The sequence below is a fragment of the Neofelis nebulosa genome, chromosome 5 (genome assembly GCF_028018385.1).
Source record: "Neofelis nebulosa isolate mNeoNeb1 chromosome 5, mNeoNeb1.pri, whole genome shotgun sequence".
NCBI lineage: Eukaryota > Metazoa > Chordata > Mammalia > Carnivora > Felidae > Neofelis > Neofelis nebulosa.
Genome location: NC_080786.1, coordinates 112815707 through 112843540, shown reverse-complemented (window position 1 = coordinate 112843540; position 27834 = coordinate 112815707). Strand labels below are relative to the sequence as shown.

General features: G+C 41.9%; 2 protein-coding genes across 3 annotated transcripts in view; one reads left to right on the top strand and one right to left on the bottom strand.

The window, feature by feature from the left end:
- Positions 1-447: 447 nt before the first annotated feature.
- Positions 448-26358, bottom strand: LOC131513174 (uncharacterized). Its single transcript, XM_058732535.1, is given in 9 exon segments — positions 448-2148; positions 8700-9806; positions 12608-12837; positions 17827-18062; positions 18064-18239; positions 18241-18492; positions 23071-23167; positions 23318-23387; positions 26265-26358. Coding segments are annotated over 8 exon segments (2238 nt in total). The 3' UTR covers positions 448-2148; positions 8700-8723.
- ST3GAL6 (ST3 beta-galactoside alpha-2,3-sialyltransferase 6) overlaps positions 8668-27834 on the top strand; it is a 73981-nt gene continuing 54814 nt past the window's right edge. The window contains exons 1-2 of one of the 2 annotated variants that reach the window (XM_058731639.1): positions 9175-9290; positions 10332-10442. The gene's annotated coding sequence lies outside the window, so the exon portion shown is untranslated. Of the gene's footprint in view, positions 8807-9174; positions 9291-10331; positions 10443-27834 lie in introns of those variants that run through there. The other variant, XM_058731637.1, reaches the window with a different exon arrangement.

Here is a 27834-nt window from a genome sequence, read left to right as displayed (position 1 = left end):
GAAAGAAGGACAGATCAAAGATAATTCTAAGGGTTTAAAAGTGGAAAGGTGGGAGAAAAGCATTATCAGTAATAAAAATGAGTAAGTGAAAAGAAAAAGCTGGTCAGGGTAGAAGACTTAAAATTTGGCTTTGGATTTGTTGACTCTGCTTTTTGTGCAATACTTTGCATACAGCAGGTGCTGATAAACACATGTGGAACTGAATGCTCAGTGAGCAGCAGGACGTACAAAGACTGAGAATTAAGAAAGTAGAGCTCGCAAGAGAAGACTCCCAAGTCCCTCTATGGAAATGGTGAGTGAATCCTTGAGAGATCTCAGATACAGAATAAGCGTGGGGGGGGGGGGGCGGCGCTGAACAGCAAGGGATATGCACATTTTCTGAAATCATGTACAAATGAACTTATTACTCACCTCAGTTAAAGAAAACTTAGGGACAACCTCCAGGTATTTTGTATTGGAGTTTTATTTTTTTCGAGTGTACGGATTAACATTTTGTATGACAGATTCTCAGTGGCAGGACTCTTAACTCTAAAGGGCCCAGGAAAATTCAACTGTATTCAGCTTTTTAATCTATAGCCAGTAAAAAAGTTTTATCAATTATACAAAATTTTGTGGATCCAGAGTCTAGGACTTAGTTGACTTGGTTAAAATGCATTTATTTATCACTGATAAGCACAGAGACATACAGTTAAGTCCTGCCTATTCCCATCTCTCTAAGCAAAAACAAAATTGTTTCTCTTTAGTCCCTTAGGCAGAGATTCAGAACCCCTCAATTTTATGCGATAATACTAAATGATGATAGAGATTAAAGTTATTTGTATTTGTTAATTATTTGTTATTTGTTTTTTGTATTTACCACTTTTGAAGCACTGAAGAGAGCTGCTCAGATGGTCAGGATATCACCATGTGGTTAATATACTTGTAATAGTTAACAGTCATGTGCAGGATTTGGAAAAACTGCCAATATGGCACCTGAGTGCAAAAAAGTAAATTTGGAAGCTTACCAGAAGATTCAGTAAAAACGAAAATTGTAAACATTGTAAAATGAAAACTGATTCCTAGTCTAAACCATTAGGGAACAGTGGTCAGTTTCAATCCTTCATTTTACTTCTACTTCAGATGTTCGTGGCGGTTCCTATCTCTACAGCTCTTTATTATTGGTATCGGTTCTCTTGCATTCATAATGTCCTATAGTGTAATAAACTGTTCTGATGTGGAATAGAAATGAAGAATTGAAGTGTTGCATTTGCATGCTCCTGGGGAGCTGTCGCACATGTTTCCCTTGTGATGACCCTGATGCCTTTATGGTTAGTGCTTCTGCTAACCTAATTACATTAAAATGGGATCTATCCCAAAGTGAGCTCAGGTGTGAAAGTGAGCAGACTCAGCCAGGAGGAATGATGACTGGGGTCCTGAAGAAATATTTCCATAATCTACAGTCTGCACATCCCTGGAGAAGACATTCTGGTTTGGGGGAACAGGAACTGGAACAATGGGAACTGGAAATGTTGGCCATACCATTGCAGCCACCATCTTGATACCCGCATACAAAAAGCCAACTAAGGTTTCCCAGGATTCCCATTCAATTGACCAGGTTCTAAGTGTTTTTGTGAAACGTCATACTCGCGTAACCGTCATTAATTCTCTCACATCCTTCATCTCTTGACTAGAAAGACACTATGTCATGGGTATGAAAAGAGAGCCTTGGAGTTTAACCTGGGTGCAAATTCTAGGTGTGACACGTACAAGTTCCGGTCCTTGGGCCAATTAGGTAATTTCACTGAGTCTTCAATTCATCATCTGGAAAATGGGGATAATGATATTCAGCTCACAGGGCTGCTGTGTGTGGTAAACAATATAACCTATAAAATCACCTAGCATCTGGCAGGAGTACAATTAATATGAGCTTACATTTGAGTGTATCGAGTGGCCTCCACCTTGCCTTCTTTTCCGCCATTTCACACTTGGTGCCTCTCTGTCTATCTCCAGGTGTAATGACAGGAAGCTGGGAGAGGTTCCTAGGTGGTTCCATAGGCAGTGATTCCTAGTGGACTCTCCAGAAGCAACTTTGTATCCCAGCAGTATCTCTCTGCTTGACAAGTCACTGTCTTATAATATCCTTTGGTGATGTGGCCATCCCCTGTAAGTCTGGGAGTAGTTGAGTTTCTTTAATGCTGAGGTTAAGAATAACAGAAACCAAAATAACTGTCACTATCAAGATTTTGATGAAAATGGCACACAATCACCCCTGTATATCAAAGCTTTTGTCATTACTTCTCAGAAAAACCACTGCGCCCCGCCCCAGGCTCCCCAAGAAGTAAAGCTCAATTTGTTACGTCTCTAAGAGACTGCATGCAAAAATTCCTAAATTGTAAAATGTTTTGAAAATTCTCACTTTTTTCAGTTAAAAATAGTGCAAATCAAACATTCTGAACTGTATAATTTAGAAAGAAAAGTCCTCCATGAATGTACCCTCTAGACGCAGCTGACATTCACAGCTTGTGTGTATTCCGCTAGATACTGTGTGTACTAACATCGGCTGTATTATAACTATCATTATTTCTATTTAAAAAAAATATTAAACAACATCAGAATCCTACTGGGCAATCTGTTTTGTAATATGATGTTTAAATTTAATGGTATCTTGGACATTATTCCAAGTCATTAGATAGAAGACTAGTTCATTCTTTTAGTGACAACATAAAATTCTATGGTATACGTGTACCCTACAATTCCAGTCCCTTACTAAAGGCTATTTGAGTCATTCCAGGGTCTCCATTTATAAGCAACATCTAATAGGCAATTTTTTTTTAATTTTTTTAACGTTTTATTTATTTTTGAGACAGAGAGAGACAGAGCATGAACAGGGGAGGGGCAGAGAGAGAGAGAGGGAGACAGAGAATCGGAAGCAGGCTCCAGGCTCTGAGCCATCAGCCCAGAGCCCGACCCGGGGCTCAAACTCACGGACCGCGAGATGGTGACCTGAGCTGAAGTCAGACGCTTAAACGACTGAGCCACCCAGGCGCCCCTAATAGGCAATTCTTATACACAACTGTATATAACTGTGCAAGGATATCTGTAACAGAAGTTTCTCTTGGTGGGATTTCTGTATTAGAGTATATAAATGTTTAAAATTACAAGTGTTTATGCTAAAATATCCTCCAAAAAGGGGTCACCGATTTGTACTCCCACCAATAGCACAGGAAAGTGCCTGTAACTCCACCCTGTTTTAATACTCATAATTTTTACCAATAAGTGCAAATTATACCTAAGTTTAAATTCAAACAGTAAGTCAAGACTCCCCAAAATTTACTAGAATGTAAGCTGCATAGGAACAGGAATTCGTACGTTTCCTTTACTGCTCTACACCTGCTTAGCTTAGTGCCTGGCGCATAGGAGACACATTTTGTTTAATGAATATATGTTTTATTTTTCCCCTCAGAGTGCTGCTTGTCCTTGTAGTTGCCTATTTTTCTATTAAATACTTGCGTTTTTTTCCCCCATGAGTTCTTGGTAAAATAAGAAAATTAACCATTCTCTATGTGTTGCAAATATTTTTACTCAGATTGTGTTTTTATTTCTCAATATATCTTGCCACTCAGAAGGTCTACATTTTAATGAAATCACACGTATGAACCTTTTTTTTTTCATGCTTCCGATATGCCTAGTTTTTTTTTTTTCCCACTGCAAAATAAAAACACGATTCCATAGGTTTTCATCTTGTCCCTTCAATGTGGCTGTGAGGGTTTTATTTTATTTTGTTTTCACCTGATGCTTCTATTTAGTCTCTAGTGATTAGGTAAAAATATATTGCATAGAATATAGAGTGTACACAGGCAGGGAGTCACCAAGGTAGAGAGTTCCAATTTGTGCCTAAACACTGATGCATTTTTATTTCAGGATTTTAATCTCTCTTCCCACACGCGTGATAACTTTGTTAGCACCTTTAAAAAAAATTACAAATGTTATTTATGTACATTGTAAAAAGTTCAAATTATCAGAAATATTTAGAATCAAAAGCAAAAACCTTCCTTTACTTTCTCTCTCTGCCTCTATAATTCCATTCTCTAGATGAAATCTCTGTCAACACTCCCTACGGATTCACAAATACATACACACATATGAGTGGTTCTTTCTCTGCTTGATATTAATAAATAACTGCATCTATGATATGCTACACATATATTCAGTATGTTTTTGTAATGCCCTGATTTCGAATCCGAGAGACCACCAAGGAACCAATACCGATGCAAAGGCATGAGGGTTTATTTGCAAGCTCGAGCTTGGGCCCAAGTATACCCGACACAGCAGAGCAGGGATTTGGACCCCTAGGTTAAGAGGCATAGCAGTTTTATAGGGGCCAGTGGCCAATGAGATTGTAACACACACAGAAAGTTGCATAGTCATGTCAGTCCACACGCAGGTGGCCAATTGAATTACAATTTACCCTATAGTAACTGTTTGAACTAGCCTATCACTCTGGTCAGAATTGGCGCTCAAGTTTGGTGGGCAAAAGGCGGGGTTTACATTCTTTGGCGGTTAGGGGTTCCGCATTCCTATATGAGCCGGTTTCCAGTAAGGGTGTGCTCAGCGGCTTGACTAAGGTGGGGGAGTGTCTTAAACAATAAGTAGGTCATGTGGGGGTTATACATGAGATGGTGGGTGTAGCACAAAATGGAGTTAGTCTTGCTCTGCTTGTCCAGAGGTAGGGGATTTTTGTTAAATTCCTTGGGTCCCACAGTTTTCGGAATGTAGAACTTCTAAAGCCAACGTACTGTAGCCGTTATCCCGTTAGCAAATTGAATCCGTATATACATTTATAATAGCTTTGCAATGGCTGCCTTCATTATTAGGAGATACCACAGTCTAATTAGTCACTCTGTTTATTCTTGGGCACTGTTTTCCTGTTTTTAAACATTATAAACAATGCTGCCGTGACCATCCCTAGTCATATTTTTGTATTTGTATGTGATCATTTCTACAGATGGAGTCCTAAAAACATGGAATTGCTGCTTTGAAGGTGACATACATTCATAGCAGATTGAAGTTTGGGAAATGTAGAGAAGACTGTGCCATTCACAGCGCATTGTGATGACTCCAGGTGGCACTCTGTTTCAGGAGTGCTATCAAAACTCGTTGTTGTTGTTGTTCATTTGTTTGTTTCAAGTGTGAATTTCGGAACATGAAAATAGAAAATACAAAACTATTTGTAGTTTCATGTATGCTTTGCCCAGCGATTCCCCTTTTCAGGATCCATCCAGTAAAAACATTCTCATGAAGCGAAATAGCAGTAGGTTCCGCTCTGTAAACCAGCTGAGAGACAAAGGGGTTAGCTAATGATGTTAATTAGTGGGCTGAGTGCCCCCAAGGAAAGTTACCTATAATACTTTGACAGAATTATCAGTCATGCGACTGGAGTAGAAGTTGGGAGAGCATCTCCACAGATAGGTGGGGAAGATGGGACATCTCCCTCCTGTCTTGGGAACAGGGCCTAGCAGCTAGGACAGTGGCCCAGGCTTCTAACATATAATTAAGAGCTCTGAGCAAGCTGCTTGGAGATGCAGTTTTGCCGACTGAGCCCACCCACATGCGGGAGGCGCCTTACCAGGGTTTGTTCCGGGTGCTACTCAGTAACCAGAATGGCTGCCTCTTCTGGACCAGGATAAGTAGGAGTCAACTAAGAGATCAGTGTCTTTCCCCACCCTTTCCTCTTTCCTGCTCCTCTTTCCGACTTTGCTTGGCTTGAGGCCAAACTGTCTTCTAAGGAAGACAGTTATGGAACTTTAATTAGGGTTTTGAAATTCAAAACCATAACAACCTTGTAAATTTGATAGCAATCACCAAATTGCCTTCTAAAGAGGAAGTTCTACTTCATCCTTCTTTGAATAGTTTCCTTGACACCTTGATGAAACTCATTAAGCTCATTAACCTTAGTTATTGCCAATCTGATTTCTCCTTATTGTCTACATTTTCATAAACGTTGTTATAAAAAGACACTAAAATCTTTGCACCTGTTTGTGGACTATTTGTATTTCTTCTATGAATTGCTTGCTTATGACCTGTGTCCTATGTTTAAATGGGTTGTCTTTTCCTCATAGATCCATAGCAATTCTTGATATATTCTGAATATTAACCCATTTCATAATACTGTAACTGCCATTGTTTTCTGTCCATCATCTTAATTATGGCTTCCACCAGATATTTTATATGTTCGTGTGTTTAGAACATGATGAACCCTGGTTCCACTCTCCCACCTCCCCTCATTCTCCAGTTTGTGGAAGGGGACTAAATGCAGTTCCTGAGACTGGGCTACTCAGAACTCTGAAACCTTGCAGGGACTAGCAGAGTAAGGAGACATTGCTGTTTATGAAGTTGCAAATAAGCCTTCTGATAGACCCGCATTCCTTTTCCAAGCACTCACTATACGGGGGAAATCAACACAATGGTTATTTACATAAACAAACATAGGGCTGAGATCCTGCTCTGAAATGGGGATGTTGCAGAAGTTAAGGCACTGCTTAGGAGAGAACTAAACTGCCTTTTGCTGAAGTAACAGTTTTCCCACGCTGTAGGCAGTCGGCTCTAAGTTAGGATTTAGACTGCCTACTCCCTGTGGCTTACTCATTTTGAGATGCACATGTTCTTTAAATAATTGCTTACAGTAGATAAAACCGCAAGACAGCCAGGAGAGGCTGGCAGGATCTTCATTTAGAGTGGGAGGAGGCACAATTGTATGTAAAAAAAGTTTAGTTTGGTCAAAATCGGTCTTGAGCCAGATTACTGTTTAGAACTGGACAACCTAAGTCTTGAGAAATGTTAGAAAAAAGAATTTTTCTTTTTATTATTAATGTATAAGGTGATATTGTTAAAAAAAATGGCCTCTTGTCACTTGAGGCGACTGTTCTGCTGAGGTGACTGTTCTGCTGAGGGCACAGCATTTTGAGTAGGTCTCCCCTATATGAAGTAGACAGTCCTACACCAATCATGCTCAAAAAGCCTGTTCTTGGGACAGGACATGAGGAACATGAGGATTTGGAAGACAGGACTTATACTGGGATTGAGGAAGATGTCCTAGTGTCTTTAACCTTACTCTCTACAGGGTACTGAATGGCACCCCAGGGTAATGTGGGGAACCTGGCTTGAACTTGTCCCTAGGGTCACAGAGGCCATATCCTATGAAACAGTGTGATTTTAATTCAGAGACTGCGTCATCCATAAAAACCTAGCAAATGGCCAGCCTTGTATGTGCACTGCCTAAAAATTCTGATTTTGGTGGCCATTCATTTGAATCACAGCTCCAATGTAGGCACTATGACATTGGGCACATTGCTTAACCTCCCAACTCTGTTTCTAAGATGAGATTATTCTGGTTTACAGGATGGATGGGAGGAACATAGATGATACATAGGCAGTAACTGACTCATAGCGGGCAGTGACTGGTAGTTAATATTCTTGTTTCCTGACCTGCTGGTTTTTGCGCCAAGCAACGTGCCAAGAATTCTTTAGATCATCATCTATTTGAATCCTAACAAGCCCTGAAGATAGGTTGTATTATACCACTTTTACAGGAGACAAAAAGGAAGCACACTGACGTGAAGCCACTTGCTTAAGGTAACAAGGCATGACAGTGGAAGAGGTGGAATTTGAACTAGGTTAGGGTGACCTCTGCCTTCTTGGCCACTACTACAAAGCAGCACAAAGGCCAGCTAGGAATAGCAGATGGCCTCTCCCCTGAACACATGACTTTGCAGATCCCCAAATCCTAAAAAGGGCAGAGTGGATGAAGCGTAACACTGGTGTAATTCTGAAGATCATGAACAAGAGAAGGGTAGTATGGAACTCAGGAGAAACTAGAAGAGCAAAGCAACCTCAAGGAAAACTGACCCACACGGGCAAATTCCCTAAACATCATTCACTACTCTGATGTCTCAGGAGCGACCTTTAAAATTACACAATTTGTGTGGCCCTCTTCCAAGGCAATCCACAGACAGGGAAAGAGCTAGGAATGTTCTGAACACACTCCCGTTTTTTGGATTGGTAAATCTGGGAAAATAACAAGTGCTGCCTCCTAGGGCTGTTGTTAAACTTAACACAAATACCAGAAGGTCCATCACAGAGGAAAGGCTTTGTTTCAGTGCGGTGACACATTGCCGCTGTGAATTATACCCAAGTCTGTGGCTCTTCTCTCTGGGGTCATTTGACGGCATGTGATTACGATGCTTAGTATGCAAAGGCTGGAGCTATTAACTGAATGTTGCTAGACAATGAATTATTTCACAAACACTGAAATATAAAATGTATTCAGAGCCATCCAAGTATGAGGACATTATTAACAATGCTTTTCTCGAGAGAGCTACTTTAACAAGAAAAGAAAATGCACATCCCACCTTCGTTCTTCCCCCTAAAGTAACATCTCCAAAAGACAAAAAGCACCAACACATTTGTCCTTGAAAGGCAGAGCCCGGGAGTTCTGGAGATCTGAACACCCCTCCCTTTCTGCTAGGGACCAAGCCGCCTGCCTCGCCTAGTGTCATAGAAGTCCCCGGTGCGCCAAGCAGATGTGTTTACTCCAGCCGCCCGCCAGCCCGGCGGGGAAGGGGAGTACCCTGGCCGCCCCTCACTTTCGTCCCGGCAGCTCTCCAAACAACACCAGGGCGGGATGGGAGTGTCTTCTTGGCTGTGGAACCTGATCCTCCTACCTTGTCCTGAAGCCACCCGCTGCTTTACCCGGGCCCTCCCGTCGTGGTGATTTTCCGTCCCTGACGCCCGGCAGGGGCGCGCGGCTGGTGTCCGCCCAGCCCGAAAGGTAGGGGCTCGGCTGCTTTCCTGCCTCCCTGCTCCGGGGGGCGCGGAGCCCCCACAGCCTCGCTCTGCAGTGCACCTTCCTCTGTGGATTCGGGGGCGGCCGTGGTCACCGCGCGTCTGGCGCCAGCAGACGAGCAGGAGGAGCGACCCCGCGGCTCCGGAGGCGCTCGGCGCAGTCGCCTGGGATCCGGACCCCAGCGCGGAGGGCAGCGCGCGGCCGGGCGCCTCGGACTCCGCTCGGCGCCGCGCCTTCCCCAGCTCCCCCGCCTGGTCCGCGGACGAGGAATCGTGCCGGCGCTGCCCCTGACCCGGGCCACCTTCCTCCGGTTTCCGCCGGCCGCGGGCTTCGGCGGCCCGATGCTGCAGGCGCCGCGGGAGAGGCAGCGGCCGGCTGGAGCGAGCGGCGGCGGGCGGCCGGAGAGCCGCAGGCCTCCCGCCGCAGAGTCCCGCACGCCTCTGCAGTCTTCGCGCCTGGGCCTCGGCGGGTAACTCTCCCGCCGGCTTCCCTGCGGGTTTGCATTGCCGGAGCGAGGGAGGTTGGGTGGGGGGCGCGGGGAGACCGAGCTCCTGACCCTGATCCGGGCGGCCTGGGGTCTGTGCGGCCCCAGGGGCTGAGCGTCGGGGGGCGGGGGGCACGCTGAACCTACAGCCCCTGCGTGCGCCCTGCGGACCCCAGAGCGTTGCGTGCTCTTGACCCCCGGGTTTAGGGGGTGGGGGACCGGCCCGGTAGTGGAGCCGTGGGGCGCTCGGACCCCCAGGGCGGGAGGAGGTGTGCTGCGAGGGTAGAGGACCTGCTTTGGGACCCTCTTTCCTGTGATCTCAGGAGAGCTTAGGCACTCGAGTGTGACCACGGTGGGGGCTCTTTGCTTGTTGTTTTTTGTTTTTGTTTTTGTTTTTGTAAAAGGGAAGGGCCTGTAACGAACAGGAGGGACTAGAGGTCTGGAAGGTTCTGGTCTTTCAGAAAAATTTCCAAGAAGACCCTCCTTCCCGCCACGGTAGAACTAGACCTAACAAAACAAGCACCGAGGCAGTCTGGGGAAAAGAGCGGCGGTGAGAAAATTGCAGTGTTTGGCCGCCGTTAGTTTTAAAGATTAAAAAAAGAAGAGATTTGTCATTTTGAAGCCGCTTGCTCTAGAGTTTCCTGGAGATCTCAGCCTCTGTCTTGTGTGCTGTTATTTTGGCTTAAAAGAATATCTAGAAACGATTTTCAGAAGCTGAAACCCCAGACACCTTATAGGAAGGATCTTAAGCAGAAGGGGTGGGGAGGGGGGAGTGCTTGCTGTTAGAAAGGTACTATTTAAAAACTGCATGTGAGAGTGGGGATAGGAGTGACATCGTGGATGCCATCAGAAGCCACATTAACCGCAGGTTCTAACTCAAAAAAGTCACATGCGTCTGAGTACTATGATGGTGGAGAGTTAAGGACACTGCAGGCCAGTCAGAAGCTTCTTTTCCCCTTTGGCTCTTCTCCCCGTTTTCACGTGGATGTTCAGGTTTCTGATGGCTGTCTGTTTTATCTATGCTAGCATGGATATTGGACTTTCCGGTCTTCAAACTTACTCTCCTAGCCACAGAAGATGACCCTTTTAGTTTACCGCGAGATATTAAGTGTTTGGGAAGATCCGGTTGGCTGCCAGGTTAGTTTCCTTTTGAAAGCACACCGATTTGACATTTGGAAACTGGTTTGTGTTGCTTCCTTTTCTTCTCACCCAGGACAGCTTTTCACATTCAAATCTGCAGAAGAGACAGATTGTTTTGTAGTCCCGTGTATGAATAAGGCCAGTTGCCTCAGAGACACTTCAGATAATGGCAACTTTGGTTTATGAGAACTTTTTCAGAAACTGATTACGTTAACCCTGATCTGGCTTCATAAGCGTCCTTAATTGTTCATGTGGAGGGGGAGAGATGTTCATTTCTTGCTCAGTGGGGCTTCCCTGGAGCGATATTTTTACCATAATCCCTGAATGTCACAGTCCCAGAGTGCATGCCTCCGGATAATGGGGCAATAAAATGAGACCATGTTGCAGTGCATTTGTTGGAGATATTTCCCAATGATTTGCCCCAAATCAATAAAAATCTTTGAGGCCCAGAAAGGTATGGACAGTATTGGCACAATACCATTGAAAGACTTACTGTTAAAAACAAACAAACAAACTCCAAAACGTAAGTCTGTCTTTTGTGAAAACTTTAATTCTCAAGTTATCCAGAGGGAAGTGACAGCTGTTTTCTTCTGTTGGAGATATTTCTGTGTTCCACATCGTGTGGAATATTCTAGGAGAGAGGTAAAGTAGTGGCGCATTTCCCATATTTCTCTGATACATCTCCTTTGCTACCCATGCAGATTACCAGTTGGCTTCCATGGGTTTTACGATTCCATCCAGGGTTGGGGGCCAGATAATCTGTTTGATATGCATTCTAGGTAATGCTTATCAAGGAGGTGAGAAAAGCACAAAACTCATGTGGCATCCACTAGGATCCCCCGTGTGTTCACATGTGTTTTTTTATTAGATCTTCCCACCAATTCTATGAGACAGGAATATTTAGCCCCGTTTTATAGTTAAAAAAAAACTAAGATTGCTCTAGCTTAAAGGATTTAGAATGGATCACACGGAGGTCTGCTTAACCTCTGCTTTACGCCATCCCAGGAAGCCTCCATAGTATAGTATACATTCCTCACAAATTCTTCCATTTTTTTATACATATTGTTCACCTTTGCCTTGCACACTCAAGTTATATATCCCCTGTTCTGAATATACTTCCTTAATTACCCCCAGGCTGGGCTTCTTGAACAGATGGTCTGAGTACTTTATCTGCCTTTCCTTCTGAGAGCTTCAGACTTTCCTCAATTAGGTATCTTCTGTCTTCTCTGCATCTTTGACCGGTCACTTTGGTGTGGTGTGTCTGGCCAAATTCAGGAGGATATGTTATCTCTAATGGATTGTGCTCCAAAAATTCTTTTCATTCTGAATATATTTTCACTGAAGTTCCTACTCAGCCTTCTCTCCTGGAAGGAGTCCTCCCAGGGCTACATCCATCCCCACTTTCACAGTTGAAAGTAACCTCTCCTATTTATCGTGACTGCAATGGATAACAGTACGTATCAGAATTTCCAGGTGAACCCTTTAAGGGTTAAAAGTAAATTAACTTGTTACCACACTGTATGTTAATTATACTTCAATAAAGATGTATTTGATTGGGAGTCAGCTTGATGTAAGGCAGACAATGGATGCATTGGATATTATGGCATGTCAGGAGGAAACTGTATTTCTGGTTCTGTATTAGGATGTCAGAAGTACTGTTTCCTCAGCACGGTGAGGTAGCAGGAGTTCTTTCTGCTGATGGTGATTCGCCAGCACCAAACAAGCAGTAGGGCCTTAGGCTTGGTCAGGAACTTGGCTGCCATACAGCCAGGCTAAGAAGGGGTGAGATTCTAGGGGTGAGTTTATGAGGATAAAACAAAGTAAGGAACAGTAGGACATGGGTCTCTTTCCTATGTCCATATTTCTTTTTCATGGAGACTTTTTGTCATCCAAGGGGGAATGGCCAGCTTCCCATTTGCTGTCACAGCCTTCTGCATCGACCAGGGAAGGGCTTTCCTTTTCTTGGGAGAGAGAGGAAGGAAAGCACCCAACCCTTAGGAAATTTGTTTTTGTTTTTGTTTTTTTTTATCATAAACACTGAAAAGCCAAGTGAAAAGGTGCTCTTCTTCCCCATTCTCTCTTTTTGCCCTTATACCTAAGACACAGTGTGCCTAGTAGCGTGTGATGCTGGTCTTTGAAGGATTCTTTAAATCTGGAGCTACCTTTATCTGGTTGGGAATGGAAAGATCTGTAGGAGATGAGAATAGGGCCTCCAGAGGAGAACAGGCAAGGAAGCTGGAGATTCTTGAAAGGGAAGCAGCGTTACCTCCACCTTCCACGGGTTGTGGAAGCAGGTCCGGAATTGGTTGGTTGTGGGTTATGGTCACTGTGGTAGAAGGTCGAGGTGACAAGGGAGCAGAGAGTGGTTTTGCAGTGGATCTTGGGTGACCTTCTGCACAGTCATCCATAAGGTGGGACTTGAGATTTAACTAATATTTACAGAGTATCCACTACATAATAGGAGATGCCCTAGGTGCTGGTGGTGGGGGTAGGGCACCCAGTGTTGAACAAGATAGAGCCCTTGCTCTTAGAGACCTTATGTTTCTGTGGGAAATGGAGTCAATAAACAAGGTACAAATAAGTGAAAAAACATGTTTCAGATACAAGCCAGTGCACCTCAGGGTTTGCTAGAGAGAAAGCTTCTTTAGAGCAATTGGAGCTTCTCTGAGGAAGTAGTTTTTGAACTGAGACCTGAATGATGAGAAGCAGCCATCAAGTGAAGAGCAGAAGGAAAAGCATTCTAGGAAGAGGGAACAGCATCTGCAAAGGCCCTGAGGCATGAATGGATTTGGGGTGTTTGGAGAACTTGTAGAAGCAGAGGAGTAAAAAGAAGGAGTTTGGGAGAGATGCAATCGGGAAGGTGGGAGGCAGTTTATGTGAAGCCTTCAAGTCTTGGAAAGGAACTTGAATTGTGTTCTAATTAGAATGGGATGCCACCAGAGATTTTTAATTAGAGATTAAGTCAGTCTTCACCCAATGGGCATGGCCTTTCCTGTTTGTGTCTCTTACTCCCTCTCCCTCACACACACACACACACACACACACACACACACACACACACACACAGACTTGCACATGTACATTCACCCTCAGCCAGCTTTACTTCCCTCTCTTAATTGGCCATCACTGATTTCTCCTTCCTTGCCCCATGCCAGGGCACAGGCATCCACCCGGAGAATCAAGGTTCAAAGGACTCTGGACCCCGTTCCTTTTATACTCTGAGATAAATCCATACACTCACTTAGTTTCACCTTATGCATAAGACTGTCCATCACTAGTTCTGATTTCTCAACCTCTCTGCAGACTGAACCTCTAATTATCTCTAAGACGTCCCTGGGTTGGCTGATGATGTCTGAAACTAGATACTGAAAATTAACTTAATTAAGCAAATCAATTGCAATTGATATCTTATGTAAGACAATGATTGTCACAAGAGACAAAAATTTAAGTAACCCAGAAACCCTTGCCTTTTCCCGAATATCTGCTCCTTCTCTCCCAGACTGACATCTACACAGTCTGTTATAGGAGGTTTATGTTCTCTCTTTAGAGTATAGTTTCAGTGGAAATGTGCATGATTCTTGTAGTATTTGTCATGGGAATGTACTAATGTGTGAGAGATTTCAGTTCTATTGGTCTCTGTAGATGATCTCAGAGTAGTAGTTAAATCATGAAGGTTTATGTCCAAGCTGATGTCTCTCAGTAGCATTGGTTTATAAGAAATGAACAGAAGGTTCCAGCATTTTATCGATTATGCTTTGACTCTAGGATAGCTGCTCATTACCAGTATGTTACCCTCTGGGGAAGCTTGGTACACTCCCTAGAGAGAAAATTGTTTTTAAGATTCTTTAGCTAGATGCCCGATTTGTTTATTAACACATACTTAATGTCACTAATGTACATCACTTGAACAACTCACTTTTAGCTTTTTGTGTCTGTTTTTTTGTTTTTTTAAATCTGGTTGATGACATAAAATCCGGAATACCTTTCTGTTTGAGAGGGCCGTGATTACATCTTGTCTTGTTCACCCCTGTGTCCTCTGTACCTGGTGCAGTGTCCAGAACATTACAGATAGAACAAACATTTGCCAAGTGACTCAATCAGTGTCCATGGATTAACCCACAGTGTTAATGTATTAGCTCAGTTGTAACATCTTTATGACTATTAGGATTCATCTTTGTAACTATTATCAACTTGTTATTTCGAAAACTTTACCCATTGGAGAAGACAGGTGAAAGATGAATTCATCGCTGTGGATTTGCATATATTAATTAAAACTCTTTTGGCTTTGAAAAGTTTGAAAACTCTTTGAAAATATTTTAGTGTACTTGTGTTGACAAGAAAGAGACCAGTATGTAAATGTCATCAGAAGGATATTTTCCAATTTGTTTCATGTACAGTAAACTTTCTAGGCCAAACGTGGGGCTTGAACTCATGACCCCGAGAGGAAGAGTCCCATGTTCAACCAACTGAGCCAGCCAGGTGCTCCAGTAAGTCTTCAGTACAGTTTCATAATTCATGATTATGTTGATTTGAGTTGAGTTTGGTTTGTGGTCATACTACTGGGGAAGTAAATGTGTGTGCCAAAGATGTGAATAACAAAGCTATTTCCCTCTATAATAGTACATTTTTATATCCACGGTTTTAGGTACTTTAGTAGGTAGAGATATGCACTCATTGCTGAAGTTCCAACACTTATTATGATCTTCCTTAGATTCCTATTAGCTATCATTTAACGTAGTATGAGACACGAACAAATGCTCTGGGGGATGAAAAGTTCTCCTTGTCAGGATTGCCAGAGCTAGGAGGAATGGGAACAAGAGCCTGGCTGGCGAGAACTGAGAGATGGGGTGCAAGAGAGGGGCTGACTGGGGGTTCCTGCTGAGGCTCTTGGTGACAAAGTTTCTCACAAAGAATAATGTCTTGGGGCGCCTGGGTGGCTTGGTCGGTTAAGCGTCTGACTTCGGCTCAGGTCATGATCTCACGGTCCGTGAGTTCGAGCCCCGCGTCAGGCTCTGGGCTGATGGCTCAGAGCCTGGAGCCTGCTTCCGATTCTGTGTCTCCCTCTCTCTCTGACCCTCCCCCATTCATGCTCTGTCTCTCTCTGTCTCAAAAATAAATAAACGTTAAAAAAAAAAAATTAAAAAAAAAAAAAGAATAATGTCTTCAGAGGGCATCCTCATGGTCAATAGAAATACTCTATATTCATATTTAAAAAATTCTAAATATTTAGGGGTGCCTGGTGGTTCAGTCAGTTGAGTATCTGATTTTGGCTCAGGTTATGATCTCACAGTTCATGAGATCGAGCCTGGTGTTGGGCTCTGCACTGACAGCGTGGAGTCTGCTTGGGATTCTCTTTCTCTGTCTCTGCCCCTCTGCCCCTCTCCCCGACTCATGCTCTCTCTCTCTCGCTCTCAAAATAAATATAAAAACATTAAAAAAATAAATAATAAAAATAAAAATTCTAAATATTTAGAGGCTCTGCCTTTTAGATTTTTTTTTCTGGCCCACAAACACATGATGCTATATAAACACAGCCTTCTTGTTTTTTAGCTCTTTCTAAGGAGTCCTTTCCCCTGACCCCATCAGATTTCAGTCCTCAGAGAGGTTATCAGTCCTTTGTTTCTGACAGTTGGTGGAATTTTCTTCATAGGAAATATTCTATCGCAAATATTTAGGCTGGCACCACAGAAGGTGCCGCTTTTGTTAAAAATAAAAATTTTTAAAGATAAACTAGGGGTGCCTGGGTTGCTCAGTCAGGTAAGCATCAGACTCTTGGTTTTGGTTCAGGTCTTGATCTCACAGTTCTCGAGTTCGAGAACCACATCGGGCTCTGTGCTGATAGTGCAGAGCCTGCTTGAGAGTCTCTCTCTCTCTTTCTCTCTCTGCCCCTCCCCCATGCTCGCTCGCTCTCTCTCAAAAATAAACATTTAAAAAATAATAAAATAAAAGATAAATTAATAAATACCATAAACATATAATATATGAAACAAAATTAGATGCTTTTATTAAAATCTTGTGCAACCCTTTTGTATGTAAGATTCCTAGAGTTGGAGGAGGCAAAGATAAGGGAATGTGTACACTTTCTATGTTTAACATAGGGCCAAAGAAGGTAGAGATTTAAAAAAAAAAATTCCCTGACTTCTTTATGGATAATTTGTAGCTGCACTTACCAGTTGAAAATAGACCAGTTGCATTTAGATAAGAGCAATGAGATGATAATCGAGGCATTCAACTAGGGCATAAGAGGGTGTTCAACTGCTTTTTAGCAACAGAAATTAAATTAATTTATAACTGTATTTAATTGATATACTCTGAAAGTTAAGAGAACTTTCTGTTGAAAATATAAATAATCTGTGAGATAAACGACACTTCTTTCAAATTACTTTTGGTATTTGAAGCCAATGTTTTAGATAAATGTCAAAATAAGTTAGCTAATTATTCTTATTTGATTCCAGCTATGCTGCAGATAAATTCTATATAATTGGATATTTTGATAAGCAGGACATTAAGAGAGAAGAGTGCTTTCTGATCATGAAGTACCTGGCTATGCTTTCCAGGCACTAACTTTTTTGGAGGACAAATCTAGGCTACCAATTAAAAAAATGTGTTTGGGGTGCCTGGGTGGCTCAGTCAGTTAAGCTTGTGACTCTTGATTTCAGCTCAGGTCATGATCTCACAGTTTGTGAGATTGAGCCCTGTGTCTGCTCTGCTTCACTGATGGCCCAGGGCTGCTTGGGCTTCTCTCTCTCCCTCTCTCTCTGTCCCTCCCCAGCTGGCACACTCTCTCTGTCTCTCTCAAAATAAATAAAACATCAAAAAAAAAAAGAAAAAATTTTAAAAATGTTTTTACAGATTTGGTAGGGGTCTTCTGCTTTAACTGTGAAATGGTATAATTATATCCTTTTTTTAAATTGAGTTATGACAAATTTATTATCATGAAGTAGAACAAGTGTAGCCAGCCGTCTCAAAAAATGCCCCAACTACTGCTTCTCAATGCAGAAAGAGTAAAACTACATACTTTTTTCACACAAAAAATCCCATCTCTGTCCCCTAAAATTCCCCTAGTTTCGTTTATTAAAAGGGGATTAGAAAAAAAAAAAAAACTTAAAGAGTACTTTACAGCAGCATTCAGCTTTCCTATGAAATACTCAGCATCTTAAATATTATGTACATTTCTTTTTTTTTTAATTTTTTAAAAAAGTTTATTTATTTTGAGAGAGAGACAGAAAGAATGAACAGGGGAGGGGCAGAGGGAGGAGAAAGAATCCCAAGCAGGCTCTGAACTGTCAGCACAGAGCCTGATGTGGGGCTTGAACTCACAAATGGGTGAGATCATGACCTGAGCCAAAAGCAAGCGTAACTGGCTGAACCACCCAGGTGCCCCTCTTTGTTTCTTTTAGTAAGCAACAAGGGTTCAATAGATGTGTGTCAATGAGGACTTCCCCAAAACGGCCTTTAAAGATAATCCCACAACATATTTTCTGGCTCTTCCAGTGTGTGAGATCTGAGAAGGAAAAATCTGGCATTCTGTTACAGCCAGAGGCCATCTCTGTGTCTGAGCCATCATCTGACTGGTTACTATAACAAGGAGACTGAGCAGGGGAGGCACTTGAAGTGCCTGTGAACATCAGAACTGTGACATTTAAATTCCTTGTGTAGTTTATTGATCTGGTTGCTTTTTATCCTGTTGCCAGATAGAGTTTTCGCTTTCTTTGGTTTCAATGTAGTCTTCAGACTGGGTCCTGCCCTTGCGTCTACCACATGATTCCAGGGTTTTTTGGGTTTTTTTTGTTTTTTTTTTTTTTGATCCTGTTGGCAGTTTCTTCCATCTTTTCACAAGCAGGACACAGGCATTACAGATATCTCCTGAACGAGTCTCATGCAACCCAAAATAGCTCTGGAAGTACTTTTCATAGCATTTACTGCCAATGAATCGAAAACTGGAGGACTTAGCTCAGCAAATACAGCAGCCCTCTACACTTAAGTACATCTTTGGCGTGTGAAAACCAAACAGCTTTTCTGCTGGGCTTAGGCCTTCCAAAAGCAGCTGTTAAACACACAATAATGTTTCTGAAGTGCCGAGTGCACGCCAAGCCATCCCCCTTCCCCCAACTGCTCCTTCTTCCTCCTCAACTGACTTGTCTAGAAAGCCATGAAATAAGAGGTACCTGGGTGGCTCAGTCGCTTAAGCGTCCGACTGCCTTCGGCTCAGGTCATGATCTCACCATTCCAGAGTTTGAGCTCTGCATTGGGTTCTGTGCTGACAGCTCAGAGCCTGGAACGTGCTTCAGATTCTGTGTCTCCATCTCTCTCTGCCCCTCCCCTCTTATGCTCTGTCTCTGTCTCTCTCAAAAATAAACAAACATTAAGAAAATTTAGAGGGCCATAAAATGATATAATCATATTCTTATACAAAATCTTCTACCTGAGCTCTCTACCTATGACCACCATTATTCCTGCCCATGTACCTTTTATAGAACATTCTTTAAGCCTGGTTTTCATTACAGAAATTTTTTTCTGCTCAAAAATCCAGAGAGTTTCTCCAACTGGTTTTTGAAGTTTTCTGTCATCTCATGTTGCTACCTTTCCTTTTACTCTCCCATTTGAACCTGTGTTACTGCAGGCTTCCGGTGCTTTAGCTCAGGATGTTCTGTTGATACTTAATGCTTTTCTCCTTTCACTCCACACTGCCCATTCCAAACCAGATGGTAATCTGTGTTCATTTTCTACCCTTACGGCTTTTAATTTTTTTTTTAACGTTTATTTATTTTTGAGACAGAGAGAGAGCATGAACAGGGGAGGGTCAGAGAAAGAGGGAGACACAGAATCTGCAACAGGCTCCAGGCTCTGAGCTGTCAGCACAGAGCCTGACGCGGGGCTCGAACCCACGGACCGCGAGATCATGACCTGAGCCGAAGTCGGACGCTTAACCGACTGAGCCACCCAGGCGCCCCTACCCTTACGGCTTTTAACTACATGACTCTGCATAAGTTGCCTATTACCTTGAGCATCACTTTCCTTATCTATAAACTCGACATAATGGCCATGTCACAGTTATTGCAATAAAAGAAAACACATATAAATAGTTCAGCATAGGTTCTGCCAAATATCATTTAATCTGTATTACTTGCCATTATTATTGCTACAACTATTACCATAGCTATGATTATAACTCTATTCTTCCTTGGATAGTTACAAATTAACTTTCTCCAGAGAGTCTTTCTGGTTGATTTCATGGAGCTCTAATTTTCCCTTCAGTCTGTTTCATCTTAGCACCTGGCTTCGCTTTGGACTTTATTAGTATACTCATGTTGTTGCATTTCTTTATTCTTCAGTGAACAGGAACAAATGTTTGGGCACCTAGGATGTGCCAGGTGCTGTGCTATTTATTCTGTAGGGACCCAAGGGCACACGAAGGGATGAAGTATATATGTGTGTGTGCACATTCACCCGTATGGGTTTTGGGTAGAGTTGGGATGAAAATCTATTGGTTGAATGGCACTAGCAGTCTTTCACAATAAACTAGGGTTATGAAGTAAAAACTGCTCTATTCAGATGCACATTAAAAATCTTAACATCTTTTAGCTTTTTTTAAAATGGTTTAAAATTATGATAGTTATAGTTATCTTTATTCTTCAGACAGTTTTACATATGCTTTCTTTCCTAGACTCTCCTCTATTCTCATCCAAATGCAGAGTGAAGGTGGAAAGTGAAGTCCTCCTTGAAGAGAATACCAACAGAGGGTTCCATAACTTGGAAGTTATTCTGGAGAGGGGGGAAGTTGGAAGGTGAAGAGAATATTCCAGAAAGCACAAATGGAATGATCAAAGGTGCTGAGGCGTAAAACAGTGTTGAGAATGGTTAAGAACTGTGCAAAGTTTAGTGCTCTTAGCCCATAATGTTCAAAATCAAAGGCACTGAGGCGTAAAACAGTGTTGAGAATGGTTAAGAACTGTGCGAAATTTAGTGTTCTTAGCCCATAATGTTCAAAATCAAGCATTTGAGGAGATGCCACAGGAGAGAATGCAGGATCAGCTCAATCAGACTGAGAGGCCTATGGCTTATGATGTTTACATCTCCCCATGAGGTTATGCCTTTGGGGATGTAGCTCTATATGGACAATTTATAACAACCCAATTCTTCACATTGCTTCTAACATTAGGCTTGTTAGCATTTGGCATGGAATACATCTTTCCCATTTGCTGCTTTCATGAAAAAATGATGAAGACATTAGTAATGGTAATGTATAATTGACGTTGGAGCTCTCATTTTTAATAACCCAACTATTTAAAACATAGAGCTATTAAATATCTTTTGAGACTTCTGAAGTGTGGGATTGTAATTGAAATTTGAGAATAGGGATGGGTTTCAATGGGGCGGAGACATCCTGGGAGAATAGTCAAGAGGGTCACTACAAATTCATAGCCTTGAAATGTTCAGTGCCCCCTTAATACATTTTACACAATAGAAGGCCAAGTGCTTCTTTCTCTTCCTAGCTTTATTTTCTATAATTACATGCTTGATAATTTGTATGTAAAATTTTGATCAATACTTGCTCTTCATTTCTTTGTTTGCATTGCAATTACGTTTTGTCTTCACTCTCCTTTCTTAGGAATCATCCAGATTTGAATATATCAGTATGTTATTCAGAGCTTATGCAACATCTAATGTTCACCGTCTGAATTATATTTAATCCTAGAAAATCTTCTGTTTTTACTCCAAAAATATGTTTTCTACTAAGTCTGTGTGGTGTCCAGTATTTTAATCCAGTCCTTTGGTGTTAATTTCTCTTGCCTGGAGATTAAGCGACAGGACCCAGAACACTCTAACCACAAGTGTTTAAAATTCCCAGAGAGGAATCAGATGTGAAAGAAAAAAACACTTGAACTATACTTAGCCTGAAAATGGAATGTGTGGGAGAGGTCTGCAAGGAGGGTAGGAAAACAGAGAGCAAAGCAAAAAGTGTCCTAGCATGTTTCCAACACTGTAGAGGGGAGGGAGTACCCTTATTACTTATAATGTGTCCCTGCTTATCAAACAGCTTTTTAATTATCATCCATGGATTTGCCTATGGAGGTTGCCAATCTGCCAGTTCAAACATACATATTCCTTGGCCTTCACATTTTTCTCATTATAAGTAAATTGCCTTAGCATTTCCGGTTACATACCAGCTCCTAAGAGGTAAACAGCTCAGGTAAACTGGCCAGTTGAGTGTCTGAATAGCAGATGTGAGTGGCTAACTCTTGGCTTTGGCTTTTCTCAAGACAGTGTCCCTCTCTGAGGTCGTACTTAGGTTGCTAAGATCTCTGTTTCTTGGACAGCTCCAACTTCTCTGATGTTTTTTTGTTTAATTAAAAAAAAATTTCTTAATGTTTATTTATTTTTGAGGCAGAGACAGAGCATGCACAGGGGAGGGACAGTGAGAGAGGGAGACACAGAATCTGAAGCAGGCTCCAGGCTCTGAGCTGTGAAGTTGGATGCTTCACTGACTGAACCACCCAGGTGCCCCTTTCTAATGTTTTCTTAAAGTGAAGTTTTCATGGAGGGGCGCCTGGGTGGCTCAGTCGGTTAAGCCTCGACTCTTGGTTTCAGCTCAGGTCATGATCTCATGGTTCGTGCATTTGAGCCCTGCATCGGCCTTCAGAACCAACCAGAACCTGCTTGGAATTCTCTCTGTCCCTCTCTCTCTGCTCCTGCCCTGCTTGTGCTTGAGCACGCACGCTCTTTCTCTCTCATAAATAAATAAATAAGTAAACGTTAAAAAAAGGTAAAGTTTTAGTGGAAATGTATCAGACATACAGAGGAGTACACAACCATGTACGTGCAGTTTGCTACATTTCTTCCCAGTGAGCACACCTTGTAACCTGCCTCAAGATGGAGAACTGGAACATTGTTCGCCCTCACGAGTGCATCATGGACTCCTCTCCTGTCACTGTTTCCCTCCTTACATGTAACCACTATTCTGACTTTTACCACCATAGAGTAATTTTTTTTTTTCCTGTTTCTCTTTAACGTGAATTAACATCAGGTATTCTAAATGGCTCTAGAGCATTTAGTCCTTCTGGCTGAGGGCGTGGCCTGGGCATTTCAAGAAGAATGTTATGGGTTGAATTGTGTCCCTCAAAAAAGACAAGTTGAAGTCCTCCTATCCCTCCTATCCAGTACCTCAGGTTGTGACCTCATTTGGAAATAGGGTCATTTCAGATGCAGTTAGTTAGATGAAGTCATGCTGGGATAGGGTGGGCTATTAGTCCAGTAGGACTTCCGTCCTTATAAGAAGCATCCTTGTGAGGACAGAGACACAGGGATAATACCATGTGAAGATGTTGTATTGGAGCGATGCATATATAAGCCAAGGAACGCCAAGGAGTGTGAGCAATCCTCAGGAAGCTAGAAAGAAGCAAGGAAGGATTCTTCCCTTCAGCTTTCAGAGGGAGCATGGCCCTACACCTTGATCTTGGTCTTCTAGCCTCCACAACTATGAGACAATAAACCTCTCTTGTTGGAAGCCACCCTGTCGGTGGAACTTTGTTCTTGCAGCTCTGGGAAACAAATACAGAGGGTTTGCGGTGGGCCTGGTGCCCTGACCCCTCCTCTTTGCATCCCCCCCAAGGGTGTAACTGGCCATTGCCCTGGCTACACCCTGTCCAAGCTGCTCCTGTCTGGATGGGCTTCCAGGATGCTCTGTCTCGCTCCTGGTTGCTCCACACCTGTGATGTGCCCTGTAGGAAGACAGAGGTTTTGTTACTGTTATATGGCTTTTTCCTGATTTCTTCGCTAGTGTTTTCAGACCGAGCCAGTTTGGTATCCTGACATGCCTCAGACGAAAGCCTTGCGTATCAGCCTTTTGGGTCTCTGCTGAGGGGTCCTACCTGTCCTCCTGCATCCAGACTGGGGCCACATCCTCCATCTGGTTTCTCCAGTTCCTCTGGTCCAGATCATCTTTGATAGGAAAAAAAACAAATCAAACATTATTCTTTAAATGCCATACTCTATTTTAGTATGGCATGCTGAAAATAAAGGTTTCATTTTGCTGTACAGAGGCATATCAAAGGCCAATTCTCATCTGAGAAAATAAGCCCTCAGATCAAAAAGCAGCCCAACAATTAGACTTTAGTAAGTAATCAGGAACTATGCAGAACATATTAGATAACAGAGCACTTTCTTTAGCAAAGGATTAGTTTTAGTCCGCCTTACAACATATCTGTTTTTTATTCTGGGCTGAGTGTCTGGTGTGGGGAACCACAAGGATTGTACCGTTGTGAAATCCCCAGGGAGACGCCACAGACTCAGGCCACTTCCTGTGCTCTGGGCTCTTTTGTGTCCTTGCTTTGGGACCTAGGGTTTCGCTGGTGGCTTTTGACTTAAATGCTCTTAGCACAGACTCTGTCCCTTAATGTCGTATGTCCATAGCATGTGCCCCTTACTTTCTGTCCAGAAGCCATTACTTACTGCTACTAACTATGGGGAAATCTTCAGGACATTTTTAAAAATCACAGACACGGGGAAGTTTCAAAAGTTTAAGTGATCCTACTTTTGGTTTCTGGCCTATTTGTCATTCCTTATTCTCATGCTAAGTCTCTTTCAACTGCTAGTTCCTGCTGTTTTTACTATCTATCTATCTATCTATCTATCTATCTATTTCTATTTCTGTTCTGCCCTCTGAGGGGGAATGCAAAAAAAAAAAATGTGGTTTTAGGCGAATCATGTATTCAGTACAGTATGCATATTATGCAATAAAAATAATAAAATGTGCACCTCGAATCTGTAGTTAAGAGGTTAGAATGAGGCAGAAGGTTATGTTTGGTATGTTTAATTGTCTATGTTTAAATGTGTGACTGTATGGATTCGCTGTCTTGGCTCAGATACTCCTTATGCTCTGAGACCTTGTGCCATGGGATAAATGAGTAATAAATATCTGTGTCAGATGGATGGACGGACAGATGGATTAATGAATGATGAAACTGCTCCATCTTGAACAGTGATTTTCTTGAACTACTGGTAGGATAAATTTCAGTTGGGTTCACGGCTGCATCCTGTAGCCTGGAAGGATTTCCCTAAGCCCAGAAGGATTTCTTGGGCTAGAGTCCGGGATCTAGAAGTGAAATCTCCGTGGCTTGTCTGTGGAACATGCTGAAACATTTGGCTAGTTGTGTGAAAATGGGGCCACACGGTCTGACTCCATTGTGGCCTCAGTATGACAGAGTTACTTCTTTCATTGGAAACCTAGATTTTTTTTTTTTTTTTCTATTTACTGACTTGGGGACCGTGTACACTTCTTTGGAAATCAGCTAGGAGACTGCTCTTCCCTTTCCCTCTGAAGAGAAATGCCCTTCTTCAAATTCCATTTTGCCTTTTCTGGACTAGGTCATCTTACAGTGTGAAGAATGCAGCCAATAGTGAAGTTATCCGTATTTTGAAACATTTGCCTTTTGAGGTTTTCTCAGAATTCTTCTGTATATAAAATGATACTAAAGGTGTAGGAAACCAATAGATGGGTCTTCACATATTTGTAAACTTGACCTCAGTTTACACTTCAGAATAAAACTTGTTACAGTGTCCTTGAGCAAAAAGTTCCATTAATGTAAATAGATCATTGTTTTGGGTCACACTGTTTATAGGTCTGACAACTTCACGATCATTTTATTGCTTTGCTTAATTGTCTGTTTTATCAAACATTAACTCTGACACATGGGAGGCCCTTGCCAATCTCTTGATTCTAAAGAAAAAAATTGTTTATCTTTCTGTGTGGTTGTGCCTTGGATTATTTTCTGGCCAGAGCACAGATCAAGGCATTCCAGAGAAATATTTGTTTTGTTTATCTGCTTGCTCAAACGCTCTGAGTTTTCTGTCCAGGGTGGTGTGGCCAGGAGGCGAAAGTGGTTGTAAGATACAGACTGTCTTCTGCATCTACTTTCAGTATGTTCTGTTTGCAACAGGATTAGTATAGGTTCAACTTAACTGGAAATTTATTTTCTCATTTAAAATACTATTAACTTCCCCTTTTAAGAGAGCCATAGTATTTTAATTATTTAGTTATTTTTACCTGACTTGAATTATCAAAGATTTATGTTTTTAGAGAAAACCCCATTTAAAAGGGAAATTTCAATTTTAAAGTATTTCTAGCCATTTGTAAGATTCACTGTCTCAGTAAACTATTTTATTGAATTATCTAGATTATTATTATTTTATTGAACTATTATCTAGATTGAAAAACAAAAGAGCTTTGGCTCCAAAATAACATTTATATAGGCAATTCTCTGAGAGCAACCTAAATGTCCGCTAGTAGGGAATTGATAACTTGGTGATGCATTTGGTTGATAGAATATTCTACAGAACTTAAAAAGAATGAACTAGACCTTTCTGCATCACATCGATATGGATGGACCTCAAAGTAGAGTGACAAATGCAAATTTCAGAATATTATATGATTGTCGTGTAAATGTTAAGCATTACTTAAAACAAGGTCACATCCTATATAATGTTTATGAATGTGTGTGCGTGCATGTGAATAAAAAGTGGAACCCACATGCACATGCATGAACAGGAGGAAAGTTCCACGTTGACCTGCTCCTGGGGAGCTCTGATGGCTCTCAGGTACAGAATAAGGACCCAGGCAGCAGAGTCCCTAGACCAAACTCTGGCTCGCCACCTTCCTGCTTTGAGACGTTGGACAAGTTGACTTCTCTAAGCCTTTCTGTGTCCTTATGTGCAGAGTTAGAGTAACGGCGCCCATGCCAGTGCTGTGTGCGATCTGTGAGTTCCTGCGGGCGGGTAGGCACACCGCCAAGACTAGCTATTAACTGTTTTCATCATTACTCCCATCGGTGGCTTCAGTTCTTCTGTGTGAAGCTTTCCTTCTCACCTCAGAATCTTTGCAAATGCCGTTTCCTCCGCCCGGAATGTTTTTCATTTTCACCCTATTTCATCTGGTTAACTCTTGAGTGGAGTTCTCTGAGAATTTCCCCCAAATTCTTCTAAGAAGCTCCCTGTCTTTCCCTAGCTGGGTCAGTTTTTAGCCATACCAATATTGTAACTTAATAATTAGCTGTGAACTTCTTGCTAATACCTGCCTCTCTCCTGGATTGTAAACTTCTTTTTTTTCCCCCTTCACTACTTTATCTTTAGTTCCTTGAACAATGTCTGGTATAGAATAGGCATTGAGAAATTTTTTATTGATCACTTCAACACTTATTGTAGAAGGTAGAAACTTTCAGAGTTAATTTTATCAGGAAATAAATTTGACTCACTTTGCCAAAAGGATTAAACCTACTGGTATTAGGAAGTAAATCTAGGATTATATGATTTCATAAAAAAAATTACTTACATAAAAAATCACATGCATTGGTTTATTTGTAATAATATTATAAAGTACCCCAAATTAAGATTTGCATCGTGTTTGTAACTTGGCTTTAGAGAATCCTCTGATGGATAATAATATAAGCACAGATTTTTATGTGCTGTGGAGAACAGAAGAATTTCCAACACTTAAATTTCGATTTTATGTATGTTCATTTGATTGCTTACCCTCAAGCTAATTCACTTTTTTTCTTTTAAAAATAGCAAAGGAGGAATGAACAAACAGATGATACTTCCCAAGGGACAGAATAAGCTAAGTTCATTCAGAATTAACTGAAAAGTAAATAAGCAGTTTGGAAAAAAAGGGCTTTCATAAATCAGATTTCATAAATCTGATTTTCATAAATCAGAAACAACGTTTAAGCAAACTAAAACAGCAAACCCTTTGGAAGGGGGACTTTCAGAGTCAGAAGAAGGGCAGGAAATGGGTTTCCTCTCAGTTCTTGGTTTATTTACTATGGGAGAGAAATGTGAGAACGCTTTAAAGTTTGAGGAAAGTCTGTGTGTTCAGATATTAGCATATTTCTCCAGGAAAGACATCACATAGGATTTTGAACTGATTCAGGTCCAGTTTTATTAGATAAGTAAGGGAGCAGAGCTAGAAACGGGGACTTGCAAAACACTGAAGGAATTTTTATGACTCTGATGGATAGCAGAGAGGTGAAATTCAGGGCCAGGTAAATAATATAAAGCCCTACATTGAAAAAGAAGACCACAAATTGTAGCCTTGGGAGACTTACCTCCTCCCCACCTTTGGAGACACACAATTTTATAACAGGTCACTGGGAAAAATTTGTAGCCATGTTTTCTCCATTCTATTTCTCTGTTAACTGTAGAATCGTAAGTAGAAATAATAAGTAACTGCATTTTTGAATGCTGAGTGTCTGTTCAGTCAGTCATTCATCAATCACAACACAGTTACTCGGTTTCAAGTATTTGCCAAACTTGGGGCATGAGCATCATTCGTTTGTTTGTTTTATTTGAGGGAGAGGGAGAATCCCAACAAGGCTCTGTGCTGTCAGTGCGGGGC